General features: G+C 40.9%; 1 protein-coding gene across 1 annotated transcript in view; it reads right to left on the reverse strand.

The window, feature by feature from the left end:
- LIX1 (limb and CNS expressed 1) overlaps positions 1-17164 on the reverse strand; it is a 47803-nt gene that overhangs the window by 3201 nt on the left and 27438 nt on the right. The window contains exons 3-4 of the mRNA XM_039545273.1: positions 16933-17073; positions 4851-4946 (exon numbers count right to left, since the gene is read on the reverse strand). Of these exons, the coding sequence (XP_039401207.1) occupies positions 4851-4946; positions 16933-17073 (237 nt within the window). The remainder of the gene's footprint in view (positions 1-4850; positions 4947-16932; positions 17074-17164) is intronic.

The raw sequence follows: 17164 nt of genomic DNA on the forward strand, positions 1-17164 counted from the left end.
AGAAGCACTCAATATCTGGAAGGATCAACCTCCTTAAAATTGACAGCATGTGTGAACTATTGTTGAAAGCACAGTAGAATCTCTTTGTTTTTCTACATAGTGACTGCATGGCAACAAGTTTAATTATTTACTTTGCACTGAGATACTTCTATTATGGAAGGCACCACATAAAACCAAATTTTGTTCAGCATGTGAAATTAACCTAACCTCTTGCCTTGCACCAAACTGAAGCAGTATTGTATCAGCACTAGAAGACACATATCAGTAATCTGAAAACTCTTTGAATTCAACAGGGTTACCTTCACATATAAATAGCTACATAACTAGCAATGATACATTTTCTGGGGTAGGCAACAGTGGATCATCATGTCCAAATTAATACTGGTCTCTAATAAACTCCTGTTGAGGGACACCAGTTTTTAAACAGATGCCTTCCTCAATCAGATTATCACTGATTATCAGAGTAAAATGAAATGGAAACTTTGTAAATTACCAATTTTTTATAGTGAAACAAGAATAGATATTGTGCCAGTAAAAAATAAATGGATATAAAATTGGAGCTTGCCTTACATGCTTTAACAGGGCAAAACTACGCTGTGTACATTTGCACTCAACTTGAGTCACTGTCTCAGTATTTACTACATTTGGAGTACTAATGAGAAAAATAGTCTCTTAGCTCCCCACAGTCCATGCAAAGCGCAGAGAATTTTACTTCTAAATACTGTTTCTTTTACAAAGCTGCTAAATTAGATTCATTAATTTTAAAAACTTTGTTTTGTAAACTTTTCCCTAAAACATAAGGTCAGCTATTTCTTTTAGATTTGTGCATTAGAGTGCACATTTTACTACTAATTTTATTACCTCAGTTTTACAGATGGAGAAAGTTAGCAGGCATGTTAAATGAGGCCTCAGAGAGAGTTAGCTCCAGGGTGCATGCAAGGGACTTCTGTAAAATCTATCTGTACTGCTGCCTGGAATATATTTAGCGAACACTCAGACGTGTTTATCGTGAGAGAAGACACAGCACTTTTTATTGGCTTTGAGTGCACATCACTAGTGCCCTGCCCATCGTAAACATTAGATTTAGATTGATGGATGAGATAAAGATGATGATGATATCACTGAAAATCCTGCCTTAACTGGGAGTCCAGCTTTACCTTGATGTCACAGGAAATGATATACTGGAAATTACTGTGTACCAGAAATGTTATGACCTAAACCTTTGCCCTTCAAGAATCTGTCCTAATCCTATCCAACTCCTGACCCCTCATGGGAAGGCCCACCTTACCCAATGAGGAAAACCAACAGGATTTGATGGATAGGGAAGGACCCCTAAACCAGGGCCTAATGAATATCCCCACACAAAAAAGGAAAGAAAATTAAGAAACACAGCTAAATGCAAGGAAACGGGCAAAATATAAAAGGAAGAGAGAGAGAGGTTTAAAAATTTGTGATGAGACCTGTTAAAAGGGAAATAAAAGATCTTTTTTAAAAAAAGTTAATGTTAACCAAAAACACCCCAATATTTTTTCTCACATGAATAATTTGAAAGGGGCCTAACCAAGCCTCTATTACTAGACCCCAAACCCTCCTTTGCTAGAGAGGATGTAGTATGAGGCCTCAAATTTGTAAACCCGAGCCTGATAAGCAGGGCCACCCAGAGGTGGGGGCAAGTGGGGCAATTTGCCCCAGGCCCTGTTCCCCGCAGGGGCCCCCACCACAATAGTTTTTTGGGGCTCCTGGAGCGGGGTCCTTCACTCGCTCTGGGGGTCCCAGAAAACTCTTGCAGGGCCCGGGCCTCTGGAGCTTCTTCCGCTCTGGGTCTTCGGTGGCAATTCGGCGGCGGGGGGTCCTTCTGCTCCAGGACCTGCCGCCGAAGTGCCCTGAAGACCCGCGGCAGGGGGTCCTTCCGCCCCAGGACCCGCCGCCGAAGTCCTGGGTCTTCGGCAGCAATTCACGCCCCCTGAATCTTCTGGGCAGCCCTGCTGATAAGTAGCACCAACCTCTTGGAAATGAGAGAGAACTGCAACTAAAAGTATGAGAAAAGCAAAAATGCAAAAAGAGAGGATTTAAAAGCCTTGCAAAGAGATGGTTTTAAGGAAAAAGGGACATTTGTAAACACAGGTGTTAGCTAAAAGCACGGCATGTTTTCCCACATGGATAACTGAAGAGAAATTTGTAAAAGATGTAGGTATTGATAATGATACTTTACAATAATCTGTTTATAAGTGATATTCTTATTACAGATTTCTCGTGAAAAAGCAAATATTAAGATTTTTATTTAAAGAATTGTTGAGAACCTCAGGGCTGCCCAGAGGATTCAGGGGGCCTGGGGCAAAGCAATTTCAGGGGCCCCTTCCAGAAAAAAAAGTTGCAATATTATAGAATACTATATTCTCGTGGGGGCCCCTGCGGGGCCTGGGGCAAATTGTTCCACTTCCCCCCCTGCCCTCCACTCTGGGCAGCCCTGAAGAACCTTCTATAAGTACTGAAGTAGAGGGAGCAAATACTAATGGGAATTCAGAAGAACTGAGCCTTTATAGGTTCTGAATCCCTGTAGATATTCACATTGTCATTGCAAAAGGTCTGTCAATAACTTTGAAAGTCAGTTCATCCCAGCTGAACCCTCTTTTCTCAATTGTTAATCTTAATATATGCAATAAAATTCTATTTGTTGATTTTTTTTTATTTGAATTGGTATCCTCCCTTCGCTCATCCATCAACCCAAATCTGAAGTTTACTATCAGCAGAGTACAGCTCAGCCAACCTTCTTGGGCTGCTCAAAATAATCTAGTTCAAAAATCACATCTTGCAATAATAGTGAGATTGTGCCACCTCATTTGCATAGCCATTTCCCCATCCACTAATTTGATTCTGATCTTTACATTGCGAATGTATTTTCTTGCCCCAGTTAGACAAATCTGAATGTTCACAGGAGGAGTGCTTGAGCCAGTCTCGATTCATAAATGTTGTAACTAACAAACAAACAACAAAACAAACAACCCCCATCCTAAATTACAGTCAGTTTGTGATTCACATGCACACCTTAGTCTATTTTTTCATCAGAAGCAAATACCTCATTAAATGAGAATTTGAAAAATAGGTGGGTCATATTTAAAAACCTCATCCCATAAACATGTTTCTTTGATAGAGTTCTCTATATTGAGACCTACATAAAGAAAATGTTTTTGGGATGAGGTTTTTAAATACGTCTTGGCAATTTAGAATGATATAAAGAAACACATCTGCCTGGAGCCTGTATTAGTTCTACAATATATTAAATGCTCGCAGGCATGAGTCAGGGGCAACATCTCTCTGACTGGACTATAACCTTGAAAAGACTAGCTGACAAAGTACAAGACATAATCACCATTCCTCCCAATTACCAGGCATTAAAACAGGAATATTCTTCCTTGTATACACTATGTTACATAGCATTTAGCTATTCATGGTAAAATCAAATTTAATGTGCAGTGTTGGACTTCAGACTTCCCTGTAAGTGCTAAAGCAGTAGAACACTTGCATTGTCTTTAGGATATATCTAATCAGTATAAGAATGCATATATGCAAATAGAGAATATTACTATTAATTGAAATGCTGATTATTGCAGAGGCCTATCAGATTTTTGGTTAGTTTTCAGGGCATATTCTCCAATAATGCAGATTAAGACAACTGCTACTTTTAATTAGGGACTCGAACAAAGTCAGGCTTTTTAAATTCAGCTGGATAATTGCTGTTAGCAATTCTCAAGTACTGAATATGAACATAGAACTCTGGAGGATATGAACAGGGAAATCAGAAGATTCACACACCAAAGGTCTGGATGGAAGGAGGTTGGCAGCAGAGGAGTAGGGGAAGAAGAGAGGTGGGCCAATAGCCATGATCACATGATGTTGCCATTTTATGATAATTGGTATTTGTTTTGTGGCTTTTAGTCACTCAAATTTGAAGTGTGATGTTAATTTAACTTTCCCCATCATGGCCATGCAGTCCCGAGCCCTCCTCTGAAATGCATCTACTTCTATTTGACACACAAAGACTTACAAATGAGTCAAGTTTTTAAGGTGCCACAAGTACTCCTGAGTTTTTAAAAAGCATTTTTCCAACATATATTCAAATAGAAATCAAACATTAAGTTTAATGCTGGAAAAACCTGTTAAGTGGTGAAGTCCTGCTAGTTAGTGCATGATTATTGCCTGTTCCATATGTAGTGGTATTTTGTGAGGCCTATTTTAACATGTATCAAGTCATGTGAGTCTACCACCAAGTACTAATGTCAAGAGGAAGAAGTGGGCCCTTTATGTTTAAGAACTAATACAGATAGGCTTTCAGTATTTATCAATCCAAGCTGATTATCTTTAACAGGGTGTGATGTACCTTGGTGACAACTAGATATCACAGAACTTGGATTCATGAGCAGCAAGCCACATTCCAGCCTAAAAAGCCCTTTGAGGTGGTCTATACAGCTGTTTCCTTCTTGGAGAGATTCATACTTTACTAAGTCCACTTACTTACTTCATTCTACAGCAACCATAATTCTTTCTGATCAAAGCTCTTTTTTGAGGTTCAGCTGCTCTATGCTTCTTTACAGAAGACATAACACCTTCCTTTTTTAGGTATCATGAGCTGGATCAAATAAAGACATACAGCATTTCCATGAAGAAAAACAAATAACCAAGCCTGAAAAGATGCTCCAAAACAGAGAAAGCAGAGAACAAGGCAATTGGCCAGGTGGACAGAGGGTCTGACAGTTCCCTCTTGACATCAGCCAGCCTACCCAACACATTGTCTTCAGACTTAACTATTTGAAAGTGAATAAATCAGGAAGCACAATTTTATATCCTTGTACCTGAAATTCTAACATAGTTTTCCCCATGTTTGACTCCAACATATAATGATAAGCCCCGATGCTTGTGCTTGGGTCATCAGCATCACTTGAAGTACCCTTGGGAAGGAAACAAGACAGAGAGATTAGTATTGGGAAGTTTGGTTTTATATATATATATATATATTAAGTTTTAATAGTTTATTAAAACAATTCTAGTGTTGAAAACTTGAACCATCCATCATGCCCCTCCCCCCGCCCCAATAAACTATTTGGAAGTGCAGATCAGTGAATCACAGCTACATTGACATGATCCTTTGTGATGCCAATCCTTTCCAGCACCATCTGGGAATTCTGAAAGTGCTGTGACAGCTAGTAAATTTTAGTTTACTTCTAGTTAAATATTGATCTTCCTAACAGGAAACCTTGTGCACCCTTAGGAGATTTGCCAGTCTTCCTGGACTGATGCTGAATGAGGACTCCAACTATCATATCATCATTGGGAGTGGAGATACAGGGGGGAAAAAAAGACCAACTAGAGATGGTTGAACCTCTAACGGCTTGAGTTTGTATAAGCATCCAGAAGCTTAGGTGCTTGCTTGATATGCTGACCTGTACCCACCACCCACATACCCCATGCCCTTTTGTAGTTCCAATCATATTTCTAGTGACATGTCTGGGAGCCATTCCCACACAAAATAGGCCTGATCTTGGGTATAAGCCCTGTGACCTGTTAGCTCCTCCAATACTAGGTTTCCTTTTTTCCCCACCTACCCCGGCAGCCCACTGCCCTCATTCATCCACACTTGGCTAATTGGCTCACTCACTTCCTTCTGTAAGGCTTTCACACTGACTTGATGTTTTATGTTAGTCCAAGTGCATTTGAGCCATCTCAGTCTTTGCACACTAGAATTAAAGGCTAGTGTGCAGTTCCCCCTTCCCTTCAGAAGATTTCATTCTTCAGATCTGTAGAAGATCAAGTCAACTCGCTGTTTCCACAAAGAAGCAGGAGGAAAGCGCAGACTAAACATCCAAACATATAAGATCAGAGGAGGGCAGAAGCATTTGGTCTGCTCCAGATTAAAAGAGAGCGCACTGGAGGGGTTGAGTAGCAGGATGCTGGGTCTCACACACCCCTCCCACCAAAAAACCTGCCACTCATGCAAGTAAGGGTGTGGTGGGAGAAAGGGCAAATTTGGGACTTCCAGTATCTCCCCTAAAAGAGATGAAGGTAATATATTTGACCATTTCAGAACTTTTTCAATAAAGGTTTCTTCTAGGTGTACATTATGGGTGCAGTATGGGGGAAGGGAATGGATCTTAAATTTGTCCATACCTATTTACCCTCCCTTCCTTTCCTTCTGCCATTTATGTTAATCTTGTGTTGATCTGTTCACAGGCTTCTAGTGTCGAACTGATGGATTTGTCGTCTTTATTGTTCTGCTTAATGTTTCTCTAGGTTACTCTATTTCTCTTTCCAGGTGGTGTCCATGTTATCTCTTGATGTGGAAGTTGTGTTGGTGTCATCTTTAAAGCATGTCCATCAATATCATCTTACCAGGTTTGATACTTCAGGTTGATTTGCTCGCCTTAGAATTTCGGATCTTGCAATCTTTCCAATGAACTCTGAAGATCTTTGGAATCTTCAGGAATTTACTTTGGAATTAGTTGATCTTATCAATTTCTGTTGTAGATTTTCATGACTCTGTTCCATGAAAGAGGACAGAGATAATGCTGGTGTTAAAAAATCATATTTTTGTGTCATTGCCAATCATGCTATTTTTCCAAATCTTTTCGAGTTTATGAAAGTTTTTTTTTTTGCTGGTTTTTATATTTGTTGCTTAGTATCTAGCATGGTATCACCACCATTGCACATCTCACCCCCTAGCTAGGCAAAATGATTTATTTCTTCTAATATTTCTCCATCTACTCTGACAGTTGCTTTTGGAACATTAATAGCCATGTATTTGGTCTTCTCCTTATTGATGAAACAAACCAACTTGTTTGGCTATGTCTGCAAAAAGCTGGGTCTTCCATTAAATATGTTGGACTAAGCAGTACAATGTCATCAGCAAAAACAAGGTAATCAAATTGCACTTTGTCATTTATCCATGAAATTTCTTGGTTGCTTTCTATGGTTACTTTCCTCATGACTGAGCAATGACCAGGGCAAACACCCTTGCCTTACTCCAGTTGTCACTGCAAACCATTGACTGATGTAATCACTATCTCTAACTGCGCATTATATTGGCCTTGATTATTCTAATTATTTTTGCTGGTATTCTGTAGTATGCCATAATTTTCCAAAGACCATCTATGCATACACTGTCAAAAAGCTTCTGGAATTCTACAAAATTTATCATAAAAGGTGCTTGCCATGCCATACTTTGTTGTATAATATGTCTGAGAACAACAATATAGTCTTCATAGGATCTCAGTGGTCTAAAATCTGCTTGTTCCTCTGTAAATTGAAGGTCCATTTCTTTCTTGATATGTTTCAGGGTAATGTTGCACATGATTTTACCAGGCTTTGAGAGTGTTGTGATTCCTCTCCACTTATTGCAGTCGGTAAGTTCACCCTTCTCTGGCAATTTTACTATGAGGCCTTTCTTCCACTGGGTTTTTTTCTTCACTTCATACTCTATCCAAGAACCAAAAGAAAGTCTGGAGAGCTGTTTCATCACTTGTTTTAAGCATCTTTCAAATAATTTTAATCTTTCTGTTTTCCCATTTTTATATTTTTCTTGCCACTTGCCTGTCTCTTCGCATGTCAGCATTCATCAGTTTTTGCTTTCCACTTCTCTTTTCCTCTTCTGCCCAAATAAATCACTAATCCATTGTTCCCTTCTAGATTTGTTCTTATTAAGGCTGTGTTTGCACTTTCTAGATAGCACTCTGATGTTTTCCCACAGAGTATCAATGTCTTGGTTTTCTTCAGTTGACTCCATTAGAACACTGAACATGACCTTCAGTTCAGATTGAAAAGCACTTTTTTTTAAATGTCTGGTTCTCTTAATTGTGCACTGCTAATGCATGGGTTTCTTTTAACCTTCTTCAGACACTTTAACTTGATCTTCAGTTTAGCAGTATAAAGGTTATGATTATGGTTACTGCCCACTTCTGCTCCCTTGTATGTACATCTGCCAATGAGCTGTGAAGCTTTCTTGAAATGCAGAAGTGTTCTATCTGGTTTTTTTTGTAGTAGCATTTGTGGAGTTCCATGTCACTTTATGGAATTTTTTAGGAGGGAATATTGTTTCAACTATCACTAGGTTGTTCATGCAGGAAATGTCTACTAATTGTTCACTATTTTGATTCATGTCCCACTCCTGCCACACGTGCCCATAACTTTATCAAACTAATCATTGTTACTTCCAACATTTGTGTTAAAATCACCCGTTGTCATAATATCATATTTTGGGACCTCGGTTAACACATCCTGTAACAAATTTTAAAAAGTATCTTTTTCATTATCTAGCTTTTCATTGATTGGTACATAGTTTTGTATGACTGTTAGTTTAAAGAATATAGTCTGAAATCAAGCTTTAGTAATTATTTCATTGACTGATTCCCACTCATTCAGTGCCTGCTTAGCTTCATTCAACATTAGAATTCCTACTCCAGCTTTATGTCTACCATCTACGTTCCTGGAGTAGATGATAGTCTTATTTATTTTTCTTAAAGTGCACTTTGTTGAGACCTGTCCACTACACTCACCGATTCCAAGGACATCAAGATGTTATCTATCAATTTATTTAATTATCTGAGCAGTTTTAGTAGTTACCTACATTGTTCTCATAGTCCAAAATCCATTTTTCATTACTGATTTGTCCTTAAGCATGGGACTTTTCAGGACATGGGCTTCCTTATGTGTTTGACCAATGGTGAATATTCTTCACAGGAAGTGATCTCTTGTTTGAGTCTGCTGCCCACTGTTATAGGTGCTGGTGTTTGTTTCTGTAGCATGTTTGTTTTATGTGATGAGGTTACAAGTCCCACACATAACCTTAGGTCCATGTCTCCTTATTTATTATTCAGAGCTGTCCACATGTGGAGACTTCCCCATCCATTACTCAGGGGATGCCCTTGGTAGCTTCTGATGCCCCATGCTCAGCCAAAAAAATGCAGCACATCTGATTGATCTGGACATGATGGCAAACTGAGGACAGATAATGGATGAATTTTAAGTGGTAGGCCGCAACTTTTATTGCACAGAGGAGGGGTATTACTCACCCATCCTCCATATTCCCTTATACCCGGCATTCCAGTGCAGGGGTTACAGGGCTCCTAACAAATAACACTGCTCTACAGCCAAAATGCTTCTGAAATAAATGTTTTCAAACTTTACTAATTCTGGGTCACTGAGAATGAAAATGATGCTTAAAATTGTTGATTGGCTCTAGTTTTCAAGATATGCTATTGGGTCAGTATATATGACCCTTGACTTGGGAATAGCGGAAGATAAGTGAGTTATAAAGGGAAGGGATCTCAATTTAAACCAGAAATGACTAAAATACATCTTTGACTGGATCTATGAATACATCTATGACTGGGTTTGGACAGTACTTGCTTTTTAGGCAAAACAATGAATGATGCAATCTGAAGCTGGTATTGCGTCATACATGATATGAATTGCATCATGTTATTCCTAGAAGTCATGGATGATACAATCATAATGAAGCTTACATCACTCTACTGAACAAATTGCACTATATCAGCTCTAGAAATCATACAGAGTCGTGCTCTCTTATTTGTCAGTGTTTGATTTTGCAAAGGGACACATTTCTGTTTAGCCAAAGTGAGCAGAGATGCCTCGTACTTGTGTGAACAGTGCAGATAACTTCTGCTATGTTTGTGGTGAAGTGACTTTTGCATCACAAAAGCGCAGTATAACCACTATGGTTAAGAAAGCCTATCACCTTTATTTTGGCTGCAAAATTGGAGATCAGGACAAGAGGTGGGCCCCACACATATGCTGCAACATTTGTGCAACAAACCTTCGCCAGTGGTTGAACAGGAAAACGAAATCTATGCCTTTTGCAGTGCCAATGATTTGGAGAGAGCCAACAGATCATACCAGCAATTGTTACTTCTGCATGGTGCCTCCAGTTGGGAAAGGTGTGTCAAAGAAGAAAAAGTGGACTGTGCATTATCCAAACATTCCATCAGCTATACACCCAGTACCCCACGGAGAAGGACTGCCGGTTCCTGATGCACCAGAATCATTCTCACTTGAGTCAGATGAGGAAGAGGAAGAGGATGAAACTTCTAGTCCTGAACCATCAATGTCACAGGACCCACGTTTTCTCCCATCCTCCTCCTCTGAACCACACCTCATAACACAAGGTGAACTGAATGACCTTGTCAGGGATTTGGAACTACCCAAGAGTAAGGCAGAGCTGTTGGGCTCCAGACTACAGCAGTGCAATCTCCTGGCAGGTGATGTTAGGGTTTCCATGTTCCGTGACCGTCAAAAGGATCTTGTCTCATTCTTCTTCATGGAAGGTTATCTTGTAGCCTGCAACAACATCGATGGTGTGATGGCAGCCCTCAACATCGTTCACGATCCAGATGAGTGGAGACTGTTCATTGATTCATCGAAGACGAGTCTTAAAGCTGTTTTACTGCATAATGGCAATGTTTTACCATCAATTCCAGTTGGTCATGCAGTCCATATGAAGGAAACCTATGACAACATGAAACAAATTTTGAGGTGCATAAACTATGACCAACATCAGGGGCAGCTTTGTGGAGATTTGAAGGTTGTTGCTCTCTTGCTTGGTCTGCAGACTGGATACACAAAGTACTGCTGTTTTCTCTGCGAATGGGATAGTCGTGCAAGAGATTCCCACTACATCAAGAAAGATTGGCCACTCCGACAGTCACTGGAGCCTGGGAGGAAAAGTGTTCAGCATCCACCACTTGTTGAATCAAGGAAGATTTTGTTACCACCCTTACACATCAAGCTGGGTCTGATGAAGAACTTTGTCAAGGCCATTGACAAAACACAAGCAGCTTTCAAGTACCTCCATGGAAAATTTCCAAGGTTAAGTGAAGCTAAGATAAAGGAAGGTGTCTTTGTTGGTCCTCAGATTCGTGAACTTCTTCGAGATGATGTATTTGACCATGCACTGCGTGGCAAGGAAAAGATGGCATGGAAAGCCTTCCAGTTAGTGGCAATAAATTTTCTTGCAAACAACAAGGCAGACAACTACAGGTTGTTGGTGGAAAACCTCCTTAAGGCATACAAAAGCCTTGGTTGCAACATGTCACTAAAGATACATTTTTTGCACTCTCATCTAGATTTTTTTCCACCGAACTGTGGAGCAGTGAGCGACGAGCACGGCGAGCGATTTCACCAGGACATTGCAACAATGGAGAAACACTATCAGGGCAAATGGAGCCCATCAATGCTTGCAGACTATTCCTGGACAGTGAGAAGAGATGCTCCATTTAATGAATACAAGAGACAAGCCAAGAAGCGCCGAGTAGACACTGAATAGGACTAAACTATATACATAATAGTTTTTTGCCTTTTGTTTCATAATAAATTTTATTTATATAACCCTTTTGCTGATTTTTAAAGTGTTACATAAACAGGACAGGTGAAATATTATCATGTAAAGCAACCATAAACACATGAAAAGACCTAGGTTTACAATTTATGATTAAAACTCTACTATCTACACAATATACATAGACAAAAAATGTAAAAACCTAAATACCTTAGAAACAGTAGCCAATCAGTTGTTTTAATTGTCATATTTGAATTCAGCACATCAAAATACATAATAAATAGCACATTTTATCTCTGAAGCAGACGACTTCTCAAAAATTGTAGACCAGTGTAACCCATAACTCAACGGAGGGTCCCCTCAGCCTACCGCTGGGACTCAACTCGCTTTGAGTCCTACTCCCTCCCTCCTGTGAAGGGGACAAAGGATTCTGCAGAAAAGGACCTGGGGATTACAGTGGATGAGAAACTGGATATGAGTCAGCAGTGTACCCTTGTTGCCAAGAAGGCCAATGGCATATTGGGCTGTATTAGTAGGAGCATTGCCAGCAGATTGAGGAAAGTGATTATTCCCCTCTATTCAGCACTGGTGAGGCCACACCTAAAGTATTGTGTCCAGTTTTGGTCCCTCCACAACAGAAGGGATGTGGACAAATTGGAGAGAGTCCAGAGGAGGGCAACAAAAATTATTAGGGAGCTGGGGCACATGACTTACGAGGAGAGGCTGAGGGAACTGGGGTTATTTAGTCTGCAGAACAGAAGAGTGAGGGGGGATTTGATAGCACCCTTCAACTACCTGAAGGGGGGTTCCAAAGAGGATGGAGCTAGGCTGTTCTCAGTGGTGGCAGATGACAGAACAAGAAGTAATGGTTTCAAGTTTCAGTGGGGGAGTTCTACACTGGATATTAGGAAGCACTATTTCACTAGGAGAGTGGGGAAGCACTGGAATGGATTACCTAGGGAAGTGGTGGAATCTCCATCCTTAGAGGTTTTTAAGGGCCGGCTTGACAAAGCCCTGGCTGGGATGATTTAGTTGGTGTTGGTCCTGCTTTGAGCAGGGGATTGGACTAGATGACCTCCTGAGGTCTCTTCCAACCCTAATATTCTATGATTCACAAGGGTGGGGACCTCAGCCTGTGAGAGTCACAATGACTCATCATATCACATGAGCTCACAGCCAGTCAGCAAAATCTCAGGTCTTTTACCTTTGGGAACCATTCAGTGCAGGGGCGGCTCTAGACCCCAGCGCGCCAAGCAGGCGCTTGGGGCGGCCGTTTCCCGGGGGGGCGGCATTTGGCTCCGGTGGAGCTCCCGCCGGCATGCCGGCGGCAGGTCCACCGGAGCCGCGGGAAGAGGGGACCCGCCGCAGTCATGCCTGCGGCAGGTCCCCTCTTCCCGCGGCTCCGGTTGAGCTCCCGCAGGCATGACTGCGGCAGGTCCGCTCGTCCCGGGCTCCGGTGGACCTGCCGCAGGCACGTCGGCAGGAGCTCAACCGGAGCCGCGGGAAGAGGGGACCCGCCGCGGGCCCGGGGAAGGGCGGCGCAGCGCTCCGCGCTGCTTGGGGCAGCCTACTTTCTAGAGCCGCCCCTGATTCAGTGTATCCTTTTAACCACACTGTAAACCAGCCACAGGACTAGCCAGTGTCTAGCTTGATCACACTCCCCACAACCAAACCACCGGGTATCACAACTCCATCCATTCTGACATACTCTGGTACCGGCCTCTGACAAATGTTCGCCATCATCCCTGAAAAATTCAGGCAAATTGGAACAGATGTCTCTGTGTGTGACACTCTGTACCTCAAAATAGCACCTTGTAACCCCCCATATTCACCACTGTGATATGATTATGATATATTTTGTACAAAGTATGCCTTGTGAGGTATCATTTTAAAAGTCTTGATCTGTTGAACATTGTTAGCCTGTTGGATTGTATGTGAGGTTATGAAGTATTGCTGAAATATGTTGTGAGGTTGGGAATGCCCACAGCCAGCCTTTCAGTTGCAACAAAGGAGAGCCCAGACATTGTTAATGGCTCAACATGAAAACAATCCATTATCCCAAAGGCTCCTTAGAGAAGAGACATACGCAATGCAGACTGCTTCGCCAATGGGGGCTGACTGATCCCACCTCACAGCAAGGATCTTTCTAGCAGCTGGAAGAAAGTATAAAAGAGGGAGAGTTCCATCATCACTTGGCCTCTCCCCCCACCCCATCTCAACACCCTGGAAGCACATCTGGAAGACTCTAAAGGTCTATCAGGCCAGCCTTACAGAACTCATGGAATTTGGGACACAGGAAGTGCTTTGTCATGAGTGGCCCATACCAACACACCAAAATCAAGGGCAGGCATGCGGGAGGAACCCTGCTGAGTTAATTGCAGAAAGGAAATTAAGCCTAGACCATTTTAGCTGCTGTTGATCTTGAAGGCCAAGGAATGATTTTTATTTGTGTTCATTGTACCCCAGAAGGTGGTTGGATTATGTGACCAGAAGACCTGGATTATCTGGCCAGAAGACCAAGCCACAGAAGACCCACAGAGGCTGACGTACAGCCTGCATGGTCGATGGGAGCTGAAGAAAATGGCAGCACTGCTCCTGGACATCAGTGGGTGCTCAAAAAAGAAAGTGCAACCCACCATACCCTCATCAAATGTCTCTCTTTGCTTCCCCCAGCTGTTCAGGCAGCTGGGTGGCCACTTTCTGCCCTTGGCTATGGATGTGCAACTTGAATTGGCTTCAATGGACCCTCAGTGACTTACTGGAATTTTGAGGTGGGGCTTGGCTTTTGATTGGAATAGAAATTTCTGATAAGTAAAAAAACCCAGGAGTTGACTCTCCAAATCACTTCTGAATTAATCTGAGAGTCAGTGGTAGTTCAGAAATACACAGTGTTTTATGTTGATGCCTATTGCCCTTTACCTGCTCTTCACTGTCTCAGTGATCCATTGATATGAAACTCTACCTCCTGTCCCCAGTCTTTTCCTGGCTCTGCAGGATTGCTGCCCATTCATCTGAACATTAAGGTTTACTTATTTGAGATGATCCACCAAAAATGTCAGTTAAATTAGTCCAGTCTACCTGCAGGCATTTATGAAAGACTTATCACCCTGGTACCTATGTGCTGGCTGTTCACACTTGGAATCCCATACACTATCTCTATGATAATCATGGCATATTGATGGACCTGTAGAGACATGAGCCATAATTAAGCAAATACTTTTTCAATGGACCTCTGGAGTATCATGAAGTAGCTAGGTAAGGAAGGGGCTAAATTCCCCATAAATTTGAATTTGTTTATTTTTTTTCTTTTTGAAAACCTAAAAAAGGAGCGTCTGAGTCAACTACTTTTGATAAATTCCCTCTCATAATTCTAGGTGTTCAGTGGCAGCTGTGCAGAGTTGACCAGATCCCTACACAAGATAGTTCCTCTAACTGAACTGCCAGCAAATTTATAGCTTTTGAATGCTGTAACATTAACACACTGCTGCTGAAATATTTATGCTGGCTTTTAAATATCCCTGAGGAAATCCACCCTGAAGTCTGCAAAGCGTATACCCTTTTACCTTCAAAATTTCCATAAAAAATGATGAATTACCTTAAATTGAACCTCCCTTTAAATTTCATGTATAAATAAATCATGCCCCATTTTGCCTAACTGACATGGATTTTTGTTCCTCTGAAGTGTATGAGATTCAAAATACTGGGAAAGAAAGCTCTCCTTTCATCCACAGACCAGATATAGACCAGGCCTCCTTACATTACTCTATCAGTTCACCAAAATTATAGCCACTCCTCTTCCCTTCTCCCCGTCCATCTCGTAAAGGAGAAAAGGGGAAAACTTCAGCTAGTGTGCCTCACTAAAAGCTGTTAACAGTGTTTCTAAACTATTTTAAATCCACTCCACATTTGTTATCAGAAGCTTCTTCTGAAAAGATGGGAAGAATTCAATGAACCCTTCGTCAATCCAGGGCATAAGCCTATAAGTGAGCCTGCACTTTCATTTATAAAGATTTGCTACATCCCACATTGATTTTAGCCACAGGGCACAATGCTGAACTAGAAATCGAGTCTTATTTGTTTTGTTTTGTTTTGTAATAATAACTCCAAAGTCTGTTTGGCCGATCTTTACCATGACAATAGTGGGAAAAACCCAGACCCTAGTGATGGTTTATTTGTCAGTCAGGGGACAAGTAGCAGTGATAAGCCAGAGTTAATGGGAGTTAGTATGGGTATCAAGAGAAATTGTTCCTTGAAACTATTTAGGAAAGTTTACAATGGAATTATGTTTTCCCACTCATTTTTACTTATATATGATAATTTAAGAAGAAAACAGTTTTGGCTGATCTTTTCAAAGCAATGCAGGAAATTTAGCCATACACCTTCCACTAATTGAAAGGACAGTGCAAGACAGTCCTCAAACACTGTTTCAAAATATCTCAAGTATCCATTAGAACTATTAGGATCAACTCCTTGAATGTGCTGAGAATAGTCAACTTCCATTACCTCAATAGTGTGGGAGGGGATACTAAAGCTTAGCTCATCCGTTACTTGTTACATAGACACAGTGACACATTTTCCAGGTATAACTAATTTTACATTTAGATCAACCTTATGTAAATATAGATGGGTTTTATTTATATCAGCTTATAATATTTTATGTTTAGCTATAGATATGAATCATTCATATAAGCTATGTATACAATATGTGTTAGACATCTGTTAAACTTCTCCCTATATTGAAATGCACCCATCTCTGGCTGGTGGAAAATTGTAGCTGAAAACAGTACACAACATCACAAATATTCCCAATTTTCATACTTTACATTAGATAATTAAAAATGAAACTAAAAGAATTTCCACACACACACACTTGAGAAGGAAAATACAGACCTTGGGCCAGATCCTCAGTTGCCATACATCAGCACAGCTCCATTGATGTACAGCAGCTCCAGTGATATCACCGAAATATCTGTCTCCTTGCCCTAGAGTATAAACTCTCTGGGGCAGGAACCATGTCCCCCCTCTGTGTTTGTGCAGTGCTTAGCACAACTGGGCCCTGATCTTGACTGGGGCCTTCAGGGCAGTACAATTAAATAAATATTAAATAATAACCACCTTGAATGACATTTAGTCTTCGGCTATCAGATTATGTTTTTTATTTCAAACTTTAATTTAACAGCACACAGTGGATTTTCAATGGCCATCCTGCACAACTGACAGCGAGTGCAGGTGTTGGGGGACTGTTCCATCAATTGTGGTTGATTCAGTTTTGGTATTTAATGACAAAGGTTCCTTCCCTCACCCATTTCCCTACCAGAGTAACTATAATGTTAAGGAATAAATCACTGAAATAGAGATACATTGAAATAAATTAAGGATCTGGAACTAGAGTCCCTTACAGATTATATAAACAAATTAAACTCCCTGAGTTCCAGAGCTTGTGTTTAAGTGTTTACTAAAGAGTTAACGGATTATCAGTGAAGACACAGTTATGTAGGATCTGATATTAATCCCATTGAAGTAGTTTCCTCAATTAGCTACAATTTTCAACACAGTGGACAACAACTCAGGAAACATAAATTGGTACTTACACTGGTTGAGGAAACAGCTTCTTGAACACTTTCCATAATGAATTCCTTTGTGATCTTGCGACAGGGCAATTCATTGAACAGAGAGTTGATCAGAGCCACTTTTGCAGCATCTCGTCTTGCCTCTGCTCTGCTTAAGCAGCACTGAAATTGCACATAAATACAGAGGGAGTTACAGACCTCAGGAAAACGACTCTAGTTCACCTTAGGGCTATTTTTGTCTTTATTAATACAA

This window comes from Mauremys reevesii, linkage group 6, assembly GCF_016161935.1.
Source record: "Mauremys reevesii isolate NIE-2019 linkage group 6, ASM1616193v1, whole genome shotgun sequence".
NCBI classification, from domain to species: domain Eukaryota; kingdom Metazoa; phylum Chordata; order Testudines; family Geoemydidae; genus Mauremys; species Mauremys reevesii.